Consider the following 16,656-nt stretch of genomic DNA (forward strand, 5'->3'; position numbering starts at 1 on the left):
GTAAAATAACTATAGTAAAAGTTTTCTTATTTTTTAGATTAAGAAATAGTAACTATTAAGACCTTTATAATAACTATAGCTATTTGCCTACCTAGATCTCATAACCAAAGAGCCTGCCGATGTAACAATTGCTGGTAGGAGTGTTATGATCCCTTGGCGATCCGATTGATAAGGAGCCTCCAGGTGGGGCCAGAGCACGTGTTGTGTGCATTTCCGGTTGTCACAATTCCGGTCGAATGTAACATGTAAGCCTCCCCCCTGCCGAGAACCCAGGATCCTGTCTTTCTAGATGTACCTAAAGTTCCGTGGCTTGATCCTTTGACAGTGGGGGCGAGTTGTAAGAATGAACCAACAGGCCTTTTGTTGCCATCGTACGGTTGATCGCATCGTCACTGCTAAGAATAACCTGACACCCTCATGTTAGATCAAGTCAAGTACATTCTCCTCGTACTTAGGAGTGTAGACTAGAAACACGTCACGCTTCTAGCTCTGTGCCAATTGGCGTCTTTAGAACTGTAGCTCACTTTCACCTCTTGAAACGCACTCAACTTCCGGTCAAGCCATGACATGCACTGTCACTCGAAGTGATCTGTTGATGCTAAGGTGTGGGTGAATTTGGAGTCGCGTGCGTGTTTTTTTCGTGATCTACCGGAGTACCCGCCCCTTAATTCTGCGGGCCGATTGAGAAGGATCAGTTATGACCAGGGCTCTGAACCAACAAAGACATCTCTGTTGGTCGTCGTTTAACTTAGGTTACCTCGTTCAGGCAAACCCTCGTGGTCCTTCCCCACCATCCCGTGCCGGTCGTTCCGTGTCATTCCAGCATCGGGAATGCAAACACTGCATATTACCGCTGCCGAAGACGGTCGCTGACCTAAAAAATCACATCATACGTCTCCTCGCCCGCGGGGGGCTCGTGGGGTTTGTGGGTCTTGGGAGCATGATATATATTGGCTTCTTCCATGGCTGCGTGAAACCCTATTGTTCCTTGCTTTATCTTATCAATCTGTGATTATCTAAAGAATCTTTTCCTAAGCCTCTACCATCCATCATGGGTGTCCTTGACAGGATTCGCGGACGAAGCGCCGCCCCTACAGACAATCCCAATGGTGCCAATGAAACCGTCCAGCCGCCGTCCGACATGAAGGAACAAGGCGGCGTCTTGGATTCCGGACCGTCGTTCAGCGACTTGAGCCTGGAGGAGAAGAACGAGAAGGAAGTTATCGAAAATGGTGCCAATGTTACGGCTGACGCCCCGATCGGTATCCAAAAGGCTGAAGCCGCGGCTCTGGTGTGGTCCAAACAGACCGTTTACATCACCTATGCTTGGTATGCGCTGTCCCGTCCACCACCGGTGCTCATTAGGTCTGCCTGGTGTCTGTGGTCTTTCTGGAATCTGTTATGGATTCATTTGGAAACATATGGACTAACAATCAGTTAGGATCTGGGTCTGCTTCTTCATGCTGGCCTTCCAACAGTCGATCCTCAACAACGTCACCTTCTACGCCTACTCTGACTTCCAGCAAGCCCCCCAGATTTCCACGGCCCAGATCCTGTCTTCCATCATTGGTGGTGTCCTCAAATTGCCCATTGCCAAAATTCTCAACCTTTGGGGCAGAGCCGAGGGCTTCCTCATCGCTGTCGGCGTCTACCTCCTTGGCATGATCATCATCGCCTCTTGCAAAGGCCCTGACGGCTACGCGGCAGGCTACGTGCTATACTGGGTTGGCTACTACGCCATTTACTTCATCATGGATGTGTTCGTTGCCGACACGTCGGGCCTGCGCAACCGTGCCTTTGCCTTTGCCTTTGTCAGCACACCCTTCATCTGCACGGCTTTCACAGGTCCTCTTGCGGCTCAGTCCTTCATCAAGAATTCATCTTGGCGCTGGGCAGTGGGTGCCTTTTGCATCATCATGACGGCAGTCTTCGTCCCCCTGGCTATCGTCTTTAAGTTTTTCCAGATGAAGGCAGAGAAGATGGGTCTGTTTGTTAGGACGCCCAGCGGTCGCACTACGACTCAATCCATCATCTTCTACATTCACGAATTCGACATCATCGGTGCATTCCTTCTCATTGCAGCCTTTGTGCTGTTCCTTCTGCCCTTTAGCCTTACCAGTAATGGTCGTGCTGGCTACTCCTCAGGCACTTTTATCGCCATGGTCGTCATCGGCTTCCTCCTGTTCTTCGTCTTTGGCGCCTGGGAGAAGTATGGTGCCCGAAAGCACTTTATTCGGTGGGAGCTGTTGAAGAACCGAACTGTACTCGGAGCCTGCCTACTTGCTGCTATTCTGTACTTCAGCTTTTACTCTTGGGACCAGTACTTCTACTACTTTGTCCAAGTTGTCTACAACCTCGACATTTCCGATACGGGATACATGACCCAGATCTACAACATCGGGTCTTGTTTCTGGGGTGTCGTGTTTGGAATCTACATCCGCCACACCAAGCACTTCAAGTATGCCTGTCTCTTCTTTGGCCTCCCTCTGATGTTTCTGGGAGCAGGCCTCATGATTCACTTCCGAGGTGGGGACGACGATATTGGCTACATCATCATGTGCCAGATCTTCATCGCCTTTGCCGGCGGTACTCTTGTCATCGGCGAGGATATGGCTGTCATGGCCTCGGCTGACCGCGACGGTGTGCCCATGATGCTGGCCCTGCTCAACTTGTTTGCCAGTCTCGGCGGAGCCATTGGCTTTGCGGTGGCTAATGCTATCTATACCAACACATTCCCGGACGCTCTTCAAGACCGACTCCCTCAGGAATCGGCTGCCGACTGGTCTGTAATCTACTTGGGCGGTTCAACAACTCAGATGTTGTACCCCCCCGGAAACGCCACGCGCGATGCCATCAACTATGCTTGGGGATACAGCCAGAAGTATAACTGTATTTCCGCTACCGCTATTCTCATCCTGGCCATCCCTTGCATCGCTGTGTGGAAGAACTACAACGTGGACAAGGCTCAGAACAAGGGAACTGTGATCTAGCATAGCACAGCAGTCTCGTGCCATAACGTTTACTTCACCTGCATTGTTACATTGGCGAGCATATCGCGCACGCGTCAAGAGTTGTGGAATTTGTAACAGCTTTTAATCTATAGTGTGTAATTTGCATACATACCATGGTGCACATGATGGTGTCAATCTTGACAGACATGGATACTGGCCAATTGGATCGTGTCGTTGAAAAGCCGTTATGGAACCGCTATGTGTACTGTACAGTGTATTTATGCAACGTAAGCTGACTCAATGCTCAAAGTTATGCTTGGTAGACAAGATCTGTGTGACAGTTTCATAAAAACTGTGCGTGCAGCTAAAGACAGTCGAAACTCGAAAAATTGAGACTCTTGGCAGAGTGGATACGGCCAAACCCTCGCGTAGCTAATGGCTCGCCTGGATATAAGAAGGGCATAAAAGCTGCCTCTATTCATATGATCCATATGGTTGGTTTATCTTGGGGCATGCCAAGAGTCGCAATTTTTCGAGTTTCTGCGGTGCCGTAAAAACTCGGAGAATTCGCCCTCTTGGTGAAGTGGACCTTCCAAGTGCGAATCGGCTAATGGCTGCTCTGGATGTGGGAGGGAGATGACACGCCCCAGCTTGAGCTATGATTCGACCAAGTCTGCATCTCGCGTGTAGAGCGGAGCAAAGATCCTCTTTGCCAAGCCCCTGAATTTCTCGAGTTTTGGTACCCGGGCTTGCCGAGGTCTGGGCAATCGCTACCATCACCATCTCCTCTTGGCTGATGCAGGGTAGTTCGGTAGACACGGAGACCGGCAAAACGGAGTTGAGAAGACCAAGCAGGGAATTGCCGGATCCATCTCCAAAGAGTACGTTTTCTTGGGGAACAAGAGCTATATCGTCTCGGAACTCGGTTCCAAGCTGGCGTGTGATGTCGGTCCCGTCCATCAGCACGGCTCCACGGTCAGGACGGTAGAACCGCTCTAGCATTGCAAAGATTGTAGACTTCCCTGATCCACTGGAGCCAGCCAAGGCACAGAATTGACCAGCCTGAATGTTCAAATTGACCCCACAGAGTACCGGCTGCCCCGGTCGTGACGGGTACTCGAAGTGGACGTCTTGCAACTGGGTCTTCATGCCCTGGCCGGATGAAATTGGCACGCTGGGAGCCGTGCCCTCCGGCCTGGAATCTGCTGCCTCCATGTCGTGAGGTTTCTCAGAGAGGAGCAGCTTGTAGTCACGGCGGTTTTTGCCTGAGCTCTGAGGATTCAGCTCGTCGTCCGCTGAACTTGTAGTGAGCAGCTCCGTAATGCTGGACGCGGTAAGTCCTGCCTTGGAAATGTCGGGTGCAAGCGCGAGTATTTGACTGCATGACTAGGTACTGAACATAAGAGCAGGCAGAATGATGAAGAACTGGGTTTGGGAATAGAGACCGGCCACCACTTGTCGGGTACCCCACCAATAAGCCAGAGCATATACGAGGTTGCTGATGCTGAAGGCTAGGGCTAAGAAAATGTTGCCGAATGCAATTGAACGCAGGGTCTCCTGATAGGGTTCTCGCAATGCGAGCTCATGCCGTGCGTTTGACTGGCTCTCCAAGGAGAAAGCGGACACTATCCGAATGTTGTCAACGGCTTCGACAGTGATGGAAGTTTCCTGAGAAAATGCCTTTTGATGTCGCTCGGCGAACTTGGCTTGCGTGCGAAGTTTCATCAGGCCCGAAGCAAGGAGGACCGGGATGCATGGGGCGAGCACGATAGCGATCTTCCATGCGAGGACGAAAGAAACGACGAGTCCAGCAACCAAGTTGAAGGCGGCGGCAAGGAGAAGACCGATCGTAGAGCCAGAAATATTGCTCAGTGCACTGGCATCGCTGATGATATAACTAATCAGTGTTCCGGGAGTGCGGCCATCCGTGTTGTGCCTTGTTATGGTCTGGCTCAAGAGAGATCGAGGAGAGAGGATTCGAATTCGGGTCAAGATCTTCTCGGCAGCCCAGCCAAATGCACATCCACTGGCAACGTTTGCTGAGAACTCGACTAAAGCTATAATGAAGAACAAAAGTCTATATAAGTGTCCTCTGTGACGGATGTTGTCGGCCCCCGTGCAAAGGCTTAAGCTGCTGATGGTGTGACCGAAGATGACAGCTTCTGCTATGCAACTGCCACCAATCACGACAGATGCAGAAAGGCCGAGAACGAGATAACCCAGATTGGGGCGAACCAAATTGAATGTGAACTTCAGGGTGAACCACCTGGGGGGCTTGGGTTTGTCACCCTCCTCTACCGTCTCGTCTGAGCCGGTCTGCGTCTTCGTTTCCTCTCCAGGGGTCTTCGAAAGGCTAACATCTGCCGCAATTTCTTTGGCACCCGGACCATCCAATTCGCCGTGGATAAAAAAGCTGCTATCGCGGCTCACATATGCCTCAGGGATAGCTGGCATATCCACAGTCTCCAGGTTTTGGAACTCGACCATCTTAGCATAAGCGCCGCCTTTCGCAACCAGTTCAGCGTGAGGACCCTCTTCAACTACTTGGCCTTTGTCAACCACCACTGTCTTGTGGGCATCTTTGGCGGTTGCCAATCGGTGAGCGATTGATACCATGGTGACGCGGTTTTGAAGTTTCGCCAGAGCATCTTGAATCCGACTCTCACTGTTTGAGTCTAATGCTGCTGTCGCTTCATCGAGAATAAGAAGCGAGGGTTCACGGACCAGGGCGCGTGCAAGGGCAACTCGCTGCTTCTGTCCACCACTCAGTTGACTACCGGCAGAGCCTATATTGGTGGCTAGGCCGTGTGGGAGTGTTTCAATGAAGGCCAAGGCATTTGAACTCGCTGCGGCTTGTCGAACAAGTTCAACAATTCTAGCTACTCTGGGGTCATGCCCTTCAATGGCTTCTTGTTCCGCTGTGCCATTGCGTATGCTTGCTGCCAGATCAGCCAGCGTGGAATCCAGGACAAGGAGAGCCAAATCCCTGTGACCCTCGTTGGAGGAATTCGCCAAACCGTCGGCAATGTTTTCTAGAATGGAGCGGTCAAACAGTGTTGGTTCTTGTTGTACATATCTGATACTGCCTCGAAGGTAGTTCACGTTCAAATTTCGAAAGGTTTAATCACCGATAAGCAGTTCACCCGCTGAAGGATCATAGAAACGCTCTAGAAGCGACACCACAGTAGACTTGCCACCGCCAGATGGTCCCACAATTGCTGTATGCTTCCGAGGGGGGATCGTCAGGTTGATTCCGTTCAAGACGGGTACATCAGGACGAGAGGGATAGGTGAAGTGCACGTCATGAAAGACAATGTCCTCCTCACCGAAGGGTGCAGATTTGGCGCCTGCCTCTGACGTGCCATTAATACGAGATTCCCTGTGTATGACCGATTGCAGTCGATCGGACGCGCCGGCGGCAGCGGCGAAGGTGTGAACGAATGGTGCAACTTGGCTGAGAATGAAAGACGCGTCGATCAGGACAAAAATGACAGTGTAAACTGCACCCACAGACACGTCGCCTCCATCTGATTCCACCGAGTCGGCGATTAAACGAGAACCAGCCCAAAAGGCTAAAGCATTGGAGCTGTAAGCGATGAAGTACAAAAGACCCAGCTGAACGGCATGAGTGCCGGCCTTTTTGAGAGCGCCCATTCGTGACCCGAGAAGGTGATCAGAGAATAGCTTCACAAGACGATCGTTAGAGCTAAAGGCACACACGAGAGGCAGATGTGGTAGACTAGAGGAAGCAATCGTAGTGGCCGCGTCGACGTGTTCGTTGATACGATTAGAGTATTTCAAGTCCCAATCGCACTGGCTTCAAGCCCTCTCTGATTGTAGACCAACGATCTTTGAGAAACCCGCAATCGACTCTGCCCAGCTTTCCTACTCCACGACGCTGTCATCATCCCTTCCAGAGCTCGAAGGCTGTGCAGCCCGCCTACAATCTACAGCATCCTCCATGATGCAGGCAGTCTTTGATTTGGCATTGGCTGATGTAGTGGGCACATCTGATGTGACCTACGGCTTGGTACTTTCTGGAAGGGTACTTCCCATAGCAGGAGCTGATTCGGTGCATCTGCCATGTATTGTCACTATTCCTGGAAGACTCAACACAGAACACCTCTCTACAGTCGAAGACGTCATCCACCACATACACAAAGCTACTTCTGAGTCGCTTGAGTATCAACATACGTCCCTGAGATACATCCAGCGCTGGGTCAAATCGGAAGGCCCCATCTTCGAGTGTCTTTTCTCATTCATCAAGTCTGCCGAAGCTCAGGGTCACGACTTGTGGGAGGAAGCACAGAGCAGCATGCCCTCAGAGTACCCTCTCGCCGTCGAGGTAGAGGCCGACGCAAAGAACGGTTGTGTTCGCATCACTTGCGGTTTTACGTCAGCCTTTGGCCATCCAGATTTTGCTCGAGACTTTGTGGCAAAGATGAACCTGATGGTGTCCACGATAGTATCAAATGAATCCATCTCGCTTGATTCTTTCAACCTTTCCCGGTCAGCCTCGGCCGCCACAAGGGGCCCTTCCAAGGACTGGGATGATCATCCATGGTCAAGCCTGGAGCTTGAAATTGGCGACATGATAAAGCGTTTCTGTGGCTGGGAAAGTTTGCAGATATGCAGGAACTCGTCGTTTTTGAGTCTTGGACTGGATTCCATGACTGCCATCCGATTTTCCAGCCAGCTTCGAGATGCGGGAATCGCTGTTTCATCGGCCGAGGTGATGTGTTTCCCTTGCGTGGGAGCATTAGCTCACAGGGTCGTCGAGGCAGCCGTGGCCGACGTCCCGAGCCCTCCGCTATCATATTGCGACGACGATCCTCAGCTCGACGAGTTTGCATCTCGAGTGGCACGACTCAGCTCAAACGATATAACCAAGGCGGTTTCCAAATGCAGTCCGCTGCAGACTACAATGATCACCCAAGTCATGGAATCCAATGGGGTTGTCTATGTTCATCCACACATTGTGAGACTCGCGGAGCCGACAAGTGTCGATCGCTTGAAGGAAGCTTATCACGTCACCATCGAGACCAATGATATCTTGCGCACATCTTTCCATACCGTCCCTGAGATGAATTTTTCCTGGATTGGAGTCGTTCACAGCGATGTTCCACTTGCGTGGCAAGAAACCGCTGTTCCATCGGGGAGTGACATTGCCGAAGTGGTTGTGCGGTATATGCAATTGGGTACTGAGTCGGCATTTTCCACACCACCAATCTAAGCTGTGATTATCAACGAGCCTGAAGGAAGGTTTTTGGCTATCATTATGCATCATGCACTGTATGATGATGCCTCGCTACCGTTCATCTTCAACGACCTGGCTTCCGCCTACCATGGGGTATCACTACCAGATCGTCCACCGTTTACAAATGCAGTCCATCATCTATCCCAGGATCAAAGCAAGGCTTGCCAATTTTGGACCAAACTTTTTGACGGCTACCAAGTCACACCGTTGCCGCAATCTCCCCAGCACAAACAATCGTCAGGAATGTTCTACTCTGACACAGACATTGAGCTTGGCATGATGCATATATCCGAGAGCTGCAAGGAGATGGAGGTCACGGTGCAAAGTTTTGCCATTCTCGCCTATGCCAAGGTTCTCGACAAGTTGACAAGAAGACAAGACGTAGCCTTCGGTCAAGTTCTCGCCGGGCGCTCATCTTTGGGATCCGAGGCTGAATGTGTGGTTGGGCGAGGTTCAGAAGTCGCTTCGGCAGAGCGGTGTGCTGAGCGCTGCCACATTAGTCGACACATTATTTGTGCTCCAACATAATGTGCAGACACTGGAAGATGATTCGGCTAACAATGATATCTGGATGCCCTACGTCACAGATGACTACGTCCCTGAGTCCGAGTACAAGCTGAACCTCGAGGTTGAGCAAACGGACAAAGCGATCAAAGTTTGCGCTCTATGCAAAGGAGAAATTCTGACTCGGGCGGATCTCAACCGGGTGCAGATGCGTCAGGCGCCGCGACGACGCTTTGAATGGGGGAGCCAAGGGTGAGAGGTAAGCTTTGGAGCTCGTCTGGAAACATGGTCACACACCGTGAAGGATGCTCAACGATGTCGGAGAATGCCTGACTGAAGTCCTTGACAGCCACCTCATGAGCCTGTTGTCCGAGACATACTGTCAGAAGTTTCCAAAGTCCCGGTAGAAACCATTCAATCAGACACTAGCATATTCAGCATTGGGTTAGACTCCCTCTCCGCCATTCGAGTCGCGTCTATGTGCCGCGCCGCAGGTCTCAAAGCAGGTGTTGGTGCTGTTCTCCAGGGCAGTACCCTTCGTGGTATTTGCCTACGGGTCCAGGCCATGCCTCAAGAGGGAATCAACAAGAGCTCCCTGATTATGAGCTACAGCGATATCAGGCAGGATGTCATTGCTCAATTGGGGTTGAGGCCGAATGCGATTGACAAGATTCTCCCCTATCTCAGCGGTCAGATGTATCATCTTGCTTCCTGGTTACAAACAGGGCGAGCGCTCTTTGAACCCGCCTGGCCATTCTCATGCTCGGAGCGTATTGACGTAGAGACCATGAAAGATGTCTGGTTCTCACTGCGTCAGAACAATTCGATTCTGAGGACTTGTTTCTTTGCCATCGCGCGTTCAGATGCCGTTCAAGTTGTCTTGAATGGATGTGATCGCGATGATGGCACATTTCAGGTCATCACTTCCGCGGAAAGCCTTGAGAATCTTGCTCTGCTTCAGGCAAGGCAGATTGCGTTGCATCCTTCATCTCTGAAGACCCCACCTCTCCGACTTGGTCTTCTCGAGGCCACCGACAGAGATGGAATCCTTATTGTCATGAATCATGCCATCTACGATGCGTGGACAATGCCTCAATTTGTTGATGAGCTCGCTGGTTATTACAGTCAAGAAGCACCCACACCCAGGCCTGATTTCGCTTCGTTTGTCGAGTTCACTTTGCAGTCATTGAACGAGGTGGATGAGCCAGCTTACTGGCGCTCAGCAATTGGAAACAGCGTTCCCACCCTCATTCATTCCGCTCGTGGTGGCGAAGATGATCAGACATCTCAAAAGAACAAGCAGCTATTCGTCGGGGTGCGAGATGCTGTCAAAAACCTTGGACATTTGGACAGAGCCTGCCGCTCCTCGAATGTCTCTCTTCAAACCATTGTCATTCTCGCAGTGTCTCGAGTTCTTGCTCAGTTGACTGGGGTATCAAACCCAACCTTGGGCCTATACCAAACAGGTCGATCGGCTGCTTTCACTGGTATTGACCGCCTGACTGGCCCTTGTCTCAATGTCACCCCTTTCACGGTTCAAGATGCATTACCAGAGAACGAGTTTGAGGCTTTTCAAGTTGGCGAAAAAGCCCGTTCCATTCAAGCTGCACTGGCAGAACGTGTACCGTATGAACAAAGTTCATTGCGCGACATTCTCAGCCGTTGGAGAACCACTAGAGATACTTCTTTGAATCTCTTCAATGTGTGGTTGAATTTACTTTGGATGCAAACCCAGCACCAGTCCATTGAGCATGCTCCAGAGTCGGCTCAACCAAAGAGCTTGTTGGCACATCTGCCAATAGGGGTACCTACGGATTTCATGCCATCAAAGCCCTTTCCAGATGAAGATGGATCTGCTACATCGATTTCCAAGCTCGACATATCCTATCTGCCACAAAAAAACATCGACATCGACATTGCACCCAATGGCTCAACAGATTCTATTGGATTTGGTATCCGTGTCCAAGGAGGACTCATGAATGAAGAAGAGATTCACCTTTGTGGGACTTATTGGGCTGGAGATTGAAGGGCTTGTTCATAGATTGTAATAAGGCAGTACTCCCTTTATGAGGGTTGTCGAGCTTCCTCGCTGAGTAAATCTATCAGTTCTGCGACAGCTTTAAATACAACCCTTTGGTGAAAAGGTCAAACTTGCATTCTTAATTGCCAAAAACAGTGAACTCATGCACACCCACGGCCCACGACGCGCTGTTTCCATTGATAGCGTTGATAACCGAGTTCACATTGAGTCGAACATATCGGAAGCCTTCCGTCGAAGTCGGCAATACGGTTGAGAAACCGGGATCTTTGTTATCCCTCTTATCTGCAATCGTCGTGAACGTCTGGTTGTCTTTGCTTGCAGATATCGTATAGTTGTAAAAGGTCTCGGAGCCCTGGCGCAACTTGGTCGTCAAGTCAATCCTCGTGATTTTATGCGAGTCTCTGAGGTCAACCTGGTACCAAAAGGGAACCTTGGACGGTATCCAAACTTTGTTCGGATCATTCTGGGTCCCATCATTGGCAAGACTAATGTTGGCGCTCCCCGCGTTTGACAATGCCGGTTTGTTGTCTGATAAAATCTTCCCATTCTGTATACCGTAGACCGCCTGGTCGGGTTTCGTGGATTGAGCGTATTTGACCTGGGGGTAGAAATGATATGTAGCGTATTGTCCAGAAGCATCCAAAGCAAGTGGTAAGTTGAGTTGTCTTGTCGGACCTCCTGGAATCGGCCAGTTCGATGACCATCTATCCGAATACATGGTGAACTGTCCATTGGGAAATTTTGCAACCCCCCCTGATTGAGAAGCAAAGGTTGCAGTGTTGGCGACATTGACACCATTGGACCAAGGCCCCGCCATGTTTTCGGCCATGATGTACTGTGGCTGCGATGGCACCCAGCCAGATGCCCTTGATGTGAAGATGTAGTACCACCCGTTTGATTTGATTACCGCGGGTGCCTCTCTGTATTGGCCTTTACTGACCGTGGTAAGCTCACTAGCGACGGCAGTCCAGTTCGAAGTGAGGTTGAAAATGACCATATCGGCATTGACATTTGTTGCCGAAATCAAGTACGCCGCATCACCATCAGAGAACAAGGTCATGTCTCTGGAATCATGGCCGAGAGGTCTGTAAGCTCCATTGAAAGTGAGTGAAGGGGCGCCTGGATCGGTGTATAGATTGCAGACGTATCCGAGGCCGTAATCTTTCGCTCGCTCGAAATGTCCCCACATGACATATTGTCCCGTGCTGGGGTGTTGCGTCCACTGGATCCTCTCCAGCTTGCAACTGTAATTTGCCGAGGCACACATCTCAATGTTGGTCAAGACGGTTCGGTTACCGGTCCAAGGACCTCTAAAACAGGTATAACGAGTCAATAACCAATGGAACAGTACGCCACTCTGATGGCTGGTGGGCAACTTTACTTACCCATTCTCTGAGACCTGTTCGGTAAAGTGACTGAAACTTCTGTTGGAGAACGTTTGATACTGGTACCGATACTCCTTAACATTGCCTTTCACAGTCGAGGCATCCGAGGAAGTCTCGGCTACCGAGGCCGTGTTCTCATCCGGAACATTGTCGAAGCTACTGTACGTGCCCGAGGGCGTGAACGGAGACAGAGTAGCAAGGCTGGACTGGTCGACAGTGGAGGAACCATCAATTGCAACAACGCGGTAACGGTATGACTGACCGACTTTCAGATCGTAGTCATCGTGCGTGTTTCCAGGTACGGTCGCAATTACCGAGAATGAGCCACCATTACTGCTACGCTCCACTCGATAAGACGAAGCCTTAGCAACAGTAGCCCATTCAAGCTTGGCATTGGTAACAGCGCTGTCACCTTGGAGTTGAAACAGCTGAGCAGCGAATCCCAGCTTTGCAAGTGCTGGTCTGGATAGTGAGAGAAAGGGCAGCAAACTTATGAAGCGCATCTTGGAAGAAATATGAAGGCGTGGACAGAAATGGAGAGAAAGTTGCTGAATATCAATCTGTGTGGATTTGCTAGGAGCTTTATAAGCCGAAATATACCTTCCAACGAAGCAAGTTACTCTACAAAGTCCACCAATCAGTCTATTAGAGTACTGCGTTTTTGCCATTGTCCCGCATCTCCTTTGGATCCCCGAGGTACTTCTGAAGTTCGTATAGCTGAGACATCACACGACACTGTTGCCCGAATATGCCCCGACTACCCGGTGTCATTCGAGGGGTCTCCACTGCGACCCCAGATATGCAGGGGTACCCCACACCACGAGAGCCGGTCCGGGGAATCCACCGCTGCCCGTTGGCCGGGGTCCCGCTGTCCGCTGCCCGATGTCCGGGGTTCCGCTACTCGGGGGTCCGCTGCCCGCTGCCCGTTGTTCATTAACCTAACCACAGACGCTACCGCGGCCAACGAGGCCCCGCCGTCAAAGACCCTCGCGCTGTTGCAAGCCCTCACAAGCTGCTCTTGAAGGTCGCTGCAAGAGGTGAGCCTTAGGTATTAAAATCAGATTTGCTGGCCTTTGACAACAGGGTGCCTTGGGCATCTTCCCTGGTATTGAAACATGAATAGCTAAAAAAAAGAAATATAACATTGTCAATTAACTAACTGGTAAACTATAGCAAAAGTTTTTCCTTTAATCCTAGGCACTCCCACCAAATCACCGTCGAAGCATACTCTCATTAGTCTTCAAGTTTTCGTTAATAACTTGCGCTGTTCCGGCATGCCCATACTTCTTGGCCAGCTGGCTTGCCGTTCGTCCATCTCCGGTCTTCGCCCTTAGATTGGCCCCTAAACCGACAAGAAGCCGGGCCACTTCTTCATGCCCTAACCCCGCCGTTAGGTGTAGCGCTGTGCATCTTGTCTTGATCTTCTTGCTGCTCCGGCCAAGAACCATGGTTCCTCTGGCCTGGGCGTGCGAGTCGACGTCTGCTCATGTCACCAAAAGCAGTTGCGTCATCTTGCCCTGCCCAGTACAGGCTGCCAAGTGCAGCACCATCAGCCTGCCCTCTAGATCTATCTTGATGCTGTCCTTTGTCACCGCTTCAATGTAAATGTCGCAGTCGGTATCTACCTCAGCGCCGTGATCGAGAGGTGACCTCGCCACCACATCGCCATCTGTCAAGGCGGCAAAGTGCATCGCCGTTGGATGAACTTCAATATTAAGGTCAATCTCATCATTCCTCCCGAGAGACCGCTGCACCCGCCCGAGATTAAGCCCGAGTAGACTTGCAACAAAAGGCGCAACCAGACCAGCCTGTACTTTTCTGCTGGCGTTGACTGTGCCTGTAGCATGAACGTCGGCATGCTTTCCAAGAAGCAGTTGTACTACCTTGTCATGTTGCCCCATTACCGCCAAATACAGCGCCGACAGCTCGGCATACAACGCATCTCCCCCGTAGATATGGCACTTCTCTTCGACATTAACGCCCCTGTCAATGAGTAAACGAAATATCTTCATGCCTCCTAATATTAGTATAATAGGTATAAAACTAGCATTGGAAATAGTAATAGACGTAAATAATAGAGTAAGAAGTAGGACAAGTGTCTTTAAATCTATAGCAAAGATGCCCAGCCCTAGAGCCAATTTAACAAGATCCTTCACCCATGGAGGCGCGGGCACTTTCAAGGCTGGGCAACCTTGGTGAACTCGTCGTCTTGGAGCAATTTCTCCATTGCCCCAAGTCTCAATCCTATGCTAACCTCCAACCCGCCGTCTTTCAGCCTAGGAAGAACAATGATAGTACCATCCGCACCTTCGCCCGGCATCCGGAGGGAATCTACCATGCCCAAGGTGCCCCAATCGCTCTCATAAACCTTGAGGTCAGCCCACGACGTTGTAACAATATCTGGACCCAAGAAAGCATTGTATGCTAACTTGAAATCCGTAGGATCTGGCCGAGAATTAAGAAGTCCAATAGTTAGTGGCACCCGACAGGGGCTATTGAACGCAATCAACGACTTTCGGATTGCGGCTGCTGCTTCGGAGAGCGCAGTGTCCGATGTAAGGGTTGAGACGGCAAGCCGTTTCCTCATAGAGGCCATCGAAGCGTTTCCAAGGAATGTTGACGGCAGTGGCGGGCTCATTCGGTTGCGAATATTGACTGCATAAGCCAGGGCCGAGGTTTCCTCGCCGCTGGCGGGATCAGCAAAAAAGCCAGAGCGCGTTCGGGCCAAAGTCATGTGTTGCCAAATAAAGGCGCACAGAGCATCATTGGTAGAGAAAGCTGCAGCGGCGGCTTTGAGGTTTGCAAGCGATTCCGGTGAAAAGTGGAAAATGCGCGCCGCAAGTGGAGGCATCTCAAAGGCCATTGCAGGCATTTGCTGCGTGCCGCCGTTTGCAGGGGGTGAGAGCATGTACTCGGGGAAGTCAACAAAGTTAGCCCCCTGCATCCCTTCCATAAGGGGGCTGCGATCGTTTGACTGGGCGTCGTATGTGGTGAAGGACTTGGAGCTGCCGCTGGCTGCAGCAGTGTTTTGAGACCAGGTGTTTACAATGACGTCCAATGCCGAGGCGTCGCAAACCGAGTGATGGATTCCGACTGTCAGCAAAAGGCCACCTTCGATGAAATTTGCTTGAGCTGCCATGACCGGCTGCTCAGGTCCTTCTGGCAGGACGCCCATTGGGCCGAGCTGCGCAGTCAAGAGTCTGGAAAGTGGGAAATGTTCCTTCTTCAACTCCGTATAAGGAGGCAATATTCCGTTGAGATCTTGGCGTCTGCGAAAGATTCGTTGTTTAGCAGGATTCAGCCATTCGGAAGAACACACTTACGGAAATTTAACACCGCTTGATGAATCCACAATCTGGATTCTGTTGTGCTTCGGGTCTTGTCCTTCCTCTGGTCCCTTTGTACCGGACCCAGCAAGGTCAGCAACTGTGGACAGGAGCAATGACATATGGCATGACAGGAAACTTGTTTCCTAGTCCGCGGACGGGTTGAGGGCTGTACTGACAACTTTACCAGCGATCCATGGAATAGATCTAATCGTGTGTGCTAACCCCTCCTTCAAGTTCTCGTATCTGCAGTATGTTTGTGTGAGCCTTTACAATATCCATAAGAGGGGAAGCATCCGGATTATCCATACACTTGAGCTTTGTTGGTACCAGGTGGTAACGGAAAGCACAGGATCCAACGCGCGCCATAGAGCCTTAGCATGTTCATATCCAAGGGCGTGAGCTTCTGCTGAGACAGGGTTTGCGGAAGGCCATATTGTTTAGGTGTCACAAAATGATCACCTTGTGGGCTCAGAGCATTATCGGAATGAGACATGGTTCACTGGAAAAGCTGCAGAGCAGAAAGAAGGACCAGGTTGCAGAAGCAAATACCAGCAGCGAACACGGGGGCATGAGAGTCTTTAAATATGCAAGCATTTCTAATCCGAAGATGGATTCGACTGCGCGATAGAAGCGCTCCTGGATCAAGACACCCAAGGGGCGGAGCTACTTGACCGCAACGACGCTTCGCATCGAGATATAACTGGCGCATGAGTGGCTTATCTCACGATGCCCCGTTGTCCTTGACATGTTGACTGGCTGGCTCAATGCATGCCATATTAGGCTAGCGTATATCTCATCCATTACCCCATTGTCCAAGGGGTCCAAGCTCTCGCCACGGTCTTTGGCCAATCAAAAGGCAACCAAAGCGGACTTCGTCGGTCAAATCCACGCTTGGAAACCTCAGTGACATGGTGCTGTACTGGTCATCCGGACTCTGATTAATGTCACGCAAGGTAGCTAGGAATTTCTTCCAGGAAAACTTGGGGTCAGGTTTGATATATACAAAGTAACATGGTTGTCATGGGCGGCAGGGCGCGCTAGTTTTGGCCCTGAATGGGAGCTGCAATCGGGGTCGGTTTGCTGACCTGAGGCCGGAGGTGCCCCTGCAGGGGTCCTTCAACAGCTGCAACTCGGAAGTTAGTATCATCTTAAAATCCGAAACTAAAGTAGCTAGCTTCAGCACGTCGGT

At 50.9% G+C, this 16,656-nt stretch overlaps 5 protein-coding genes across 5 annotated transcripts; 2 read left to right on the forward strand and 3 right to left on the reverse strand.

Moving 5' to 3' along the window:
- Window positions 1–1,051: 1,051 nt before the first annotated feature.
- Window positions 1,052–2,990, forward strand: NECHADRAFT_87043 (uncharacterized protein; the record flags this gene model as incomplete). Its single annotated transcript, XM_003040093.1, has 2 exons — window positions 1,052–1,329; window positions 1,442–2,990. 2 exons carry the CDS (start codon window positions 1,052–1,054, stop codon window positions 2,988–2,990), a joined length of 1,827 nt encoding a protein of 608 aa, XP_003040139.1.
- A 435-nt stretch (window positions 2,991–3,425) lies between these two features.
- On the reverse strand, window positions 3,426–6,025 carry NECHADRAFT_87044 (uncharacterized protein; the record flags this gene model as incomplete). The annotated part of the gene is made up of 3 exons (XM_003040102.1): window positions 3,426–4,337; window positions 4,443–5,890; window positions 6,004–6,025. 3 exons carry the CDS (start codon window positions 6,023–6,025, stop codon window positions 3,426–3,428), a joined length of 2,382 nt encoding a protein of 793 aa, XP_003040148.1.
- Window positions 6,026–6,915: 890 nt separating this feature from the next.
- Window positions 6,916–10,738, forward strand: NECHADRAFT_87045 (uncharacterized protein; the record flags this gene model as incomplete). The annotated part of the gene is made up of 4 exons (XM_003040094.1): window positions 6,916–8,149; window positions 8,210–8,559; window positions 8,594–8,964; window positions 9,151–10,738. 4 exons carry the CDS (start codon window positions 6,916–6,918, stop codon window positions 10,736–10,738), a joined length of 3,543 nt encoding a protein of 1,180 aa, XP_003040140.1.
- A 133-nt stretch (window positions 10,739–10,871) lies between these two features.
- NECHADRAFT_87046 (uncharacterized protein) lies at window positions 10,872–12,641 on the reverse strand (the record flags this gene model as incomplete). Its single annotated transcript, XM_003040103.1, has 2 exons — window positions 10,872–12,063; window positions 12,139–12,641. The coding sequence occupies 2 exons, from the start codon at window positions 12,639–12,641 to the stop codon at window positions 10,872–10,874; spliced, it is 1,695 nt and encodes a 564-aa protein (XP_003040149.1).
- A 1,673-nt stretch (window positions 12,642–14,314) lies between these two features.
- NECHADRAFT_52814 (uncharacterized protein) lies at window positions 14,315–15,960 on the reverse strand (the record flags this gene model as incomplete). Its single annotated transcript, XM_003040104.1, has 4 exons — window positions 14,315–15,407; window positions 15,462–15,535; window positions 15,644–15,710; window positions 15,776–15,960. The coding sequence occupies 4 exons, from the start codon at window positions 15,958–15,960 to the stop codon at window positions 14,315–14,317; spliced, it is 1,419 nt and encodes a 472-aa protein (XP_003040150.1).
- Between the last annotated feature and the right edge of the window lie 696 nt (window positions 15,961–16,656).

This window comes from Fusarium vanettenii (genome assembly GCF_000151355.1).
Source record: "Fusarium vanettenii 77-13-4 chromosome 11 genomic scaffold NECHAsca_80_chr11_7_0, whole genome shotgun sequence".
NCBI classification, from domain to species: domain Eukaryota; kingdom Fungi; phylum Ascomycota; class Sordariomycetes; order Hypocreales; family Nectriaceae; genus Fusarium; species Fusarium vanettenii.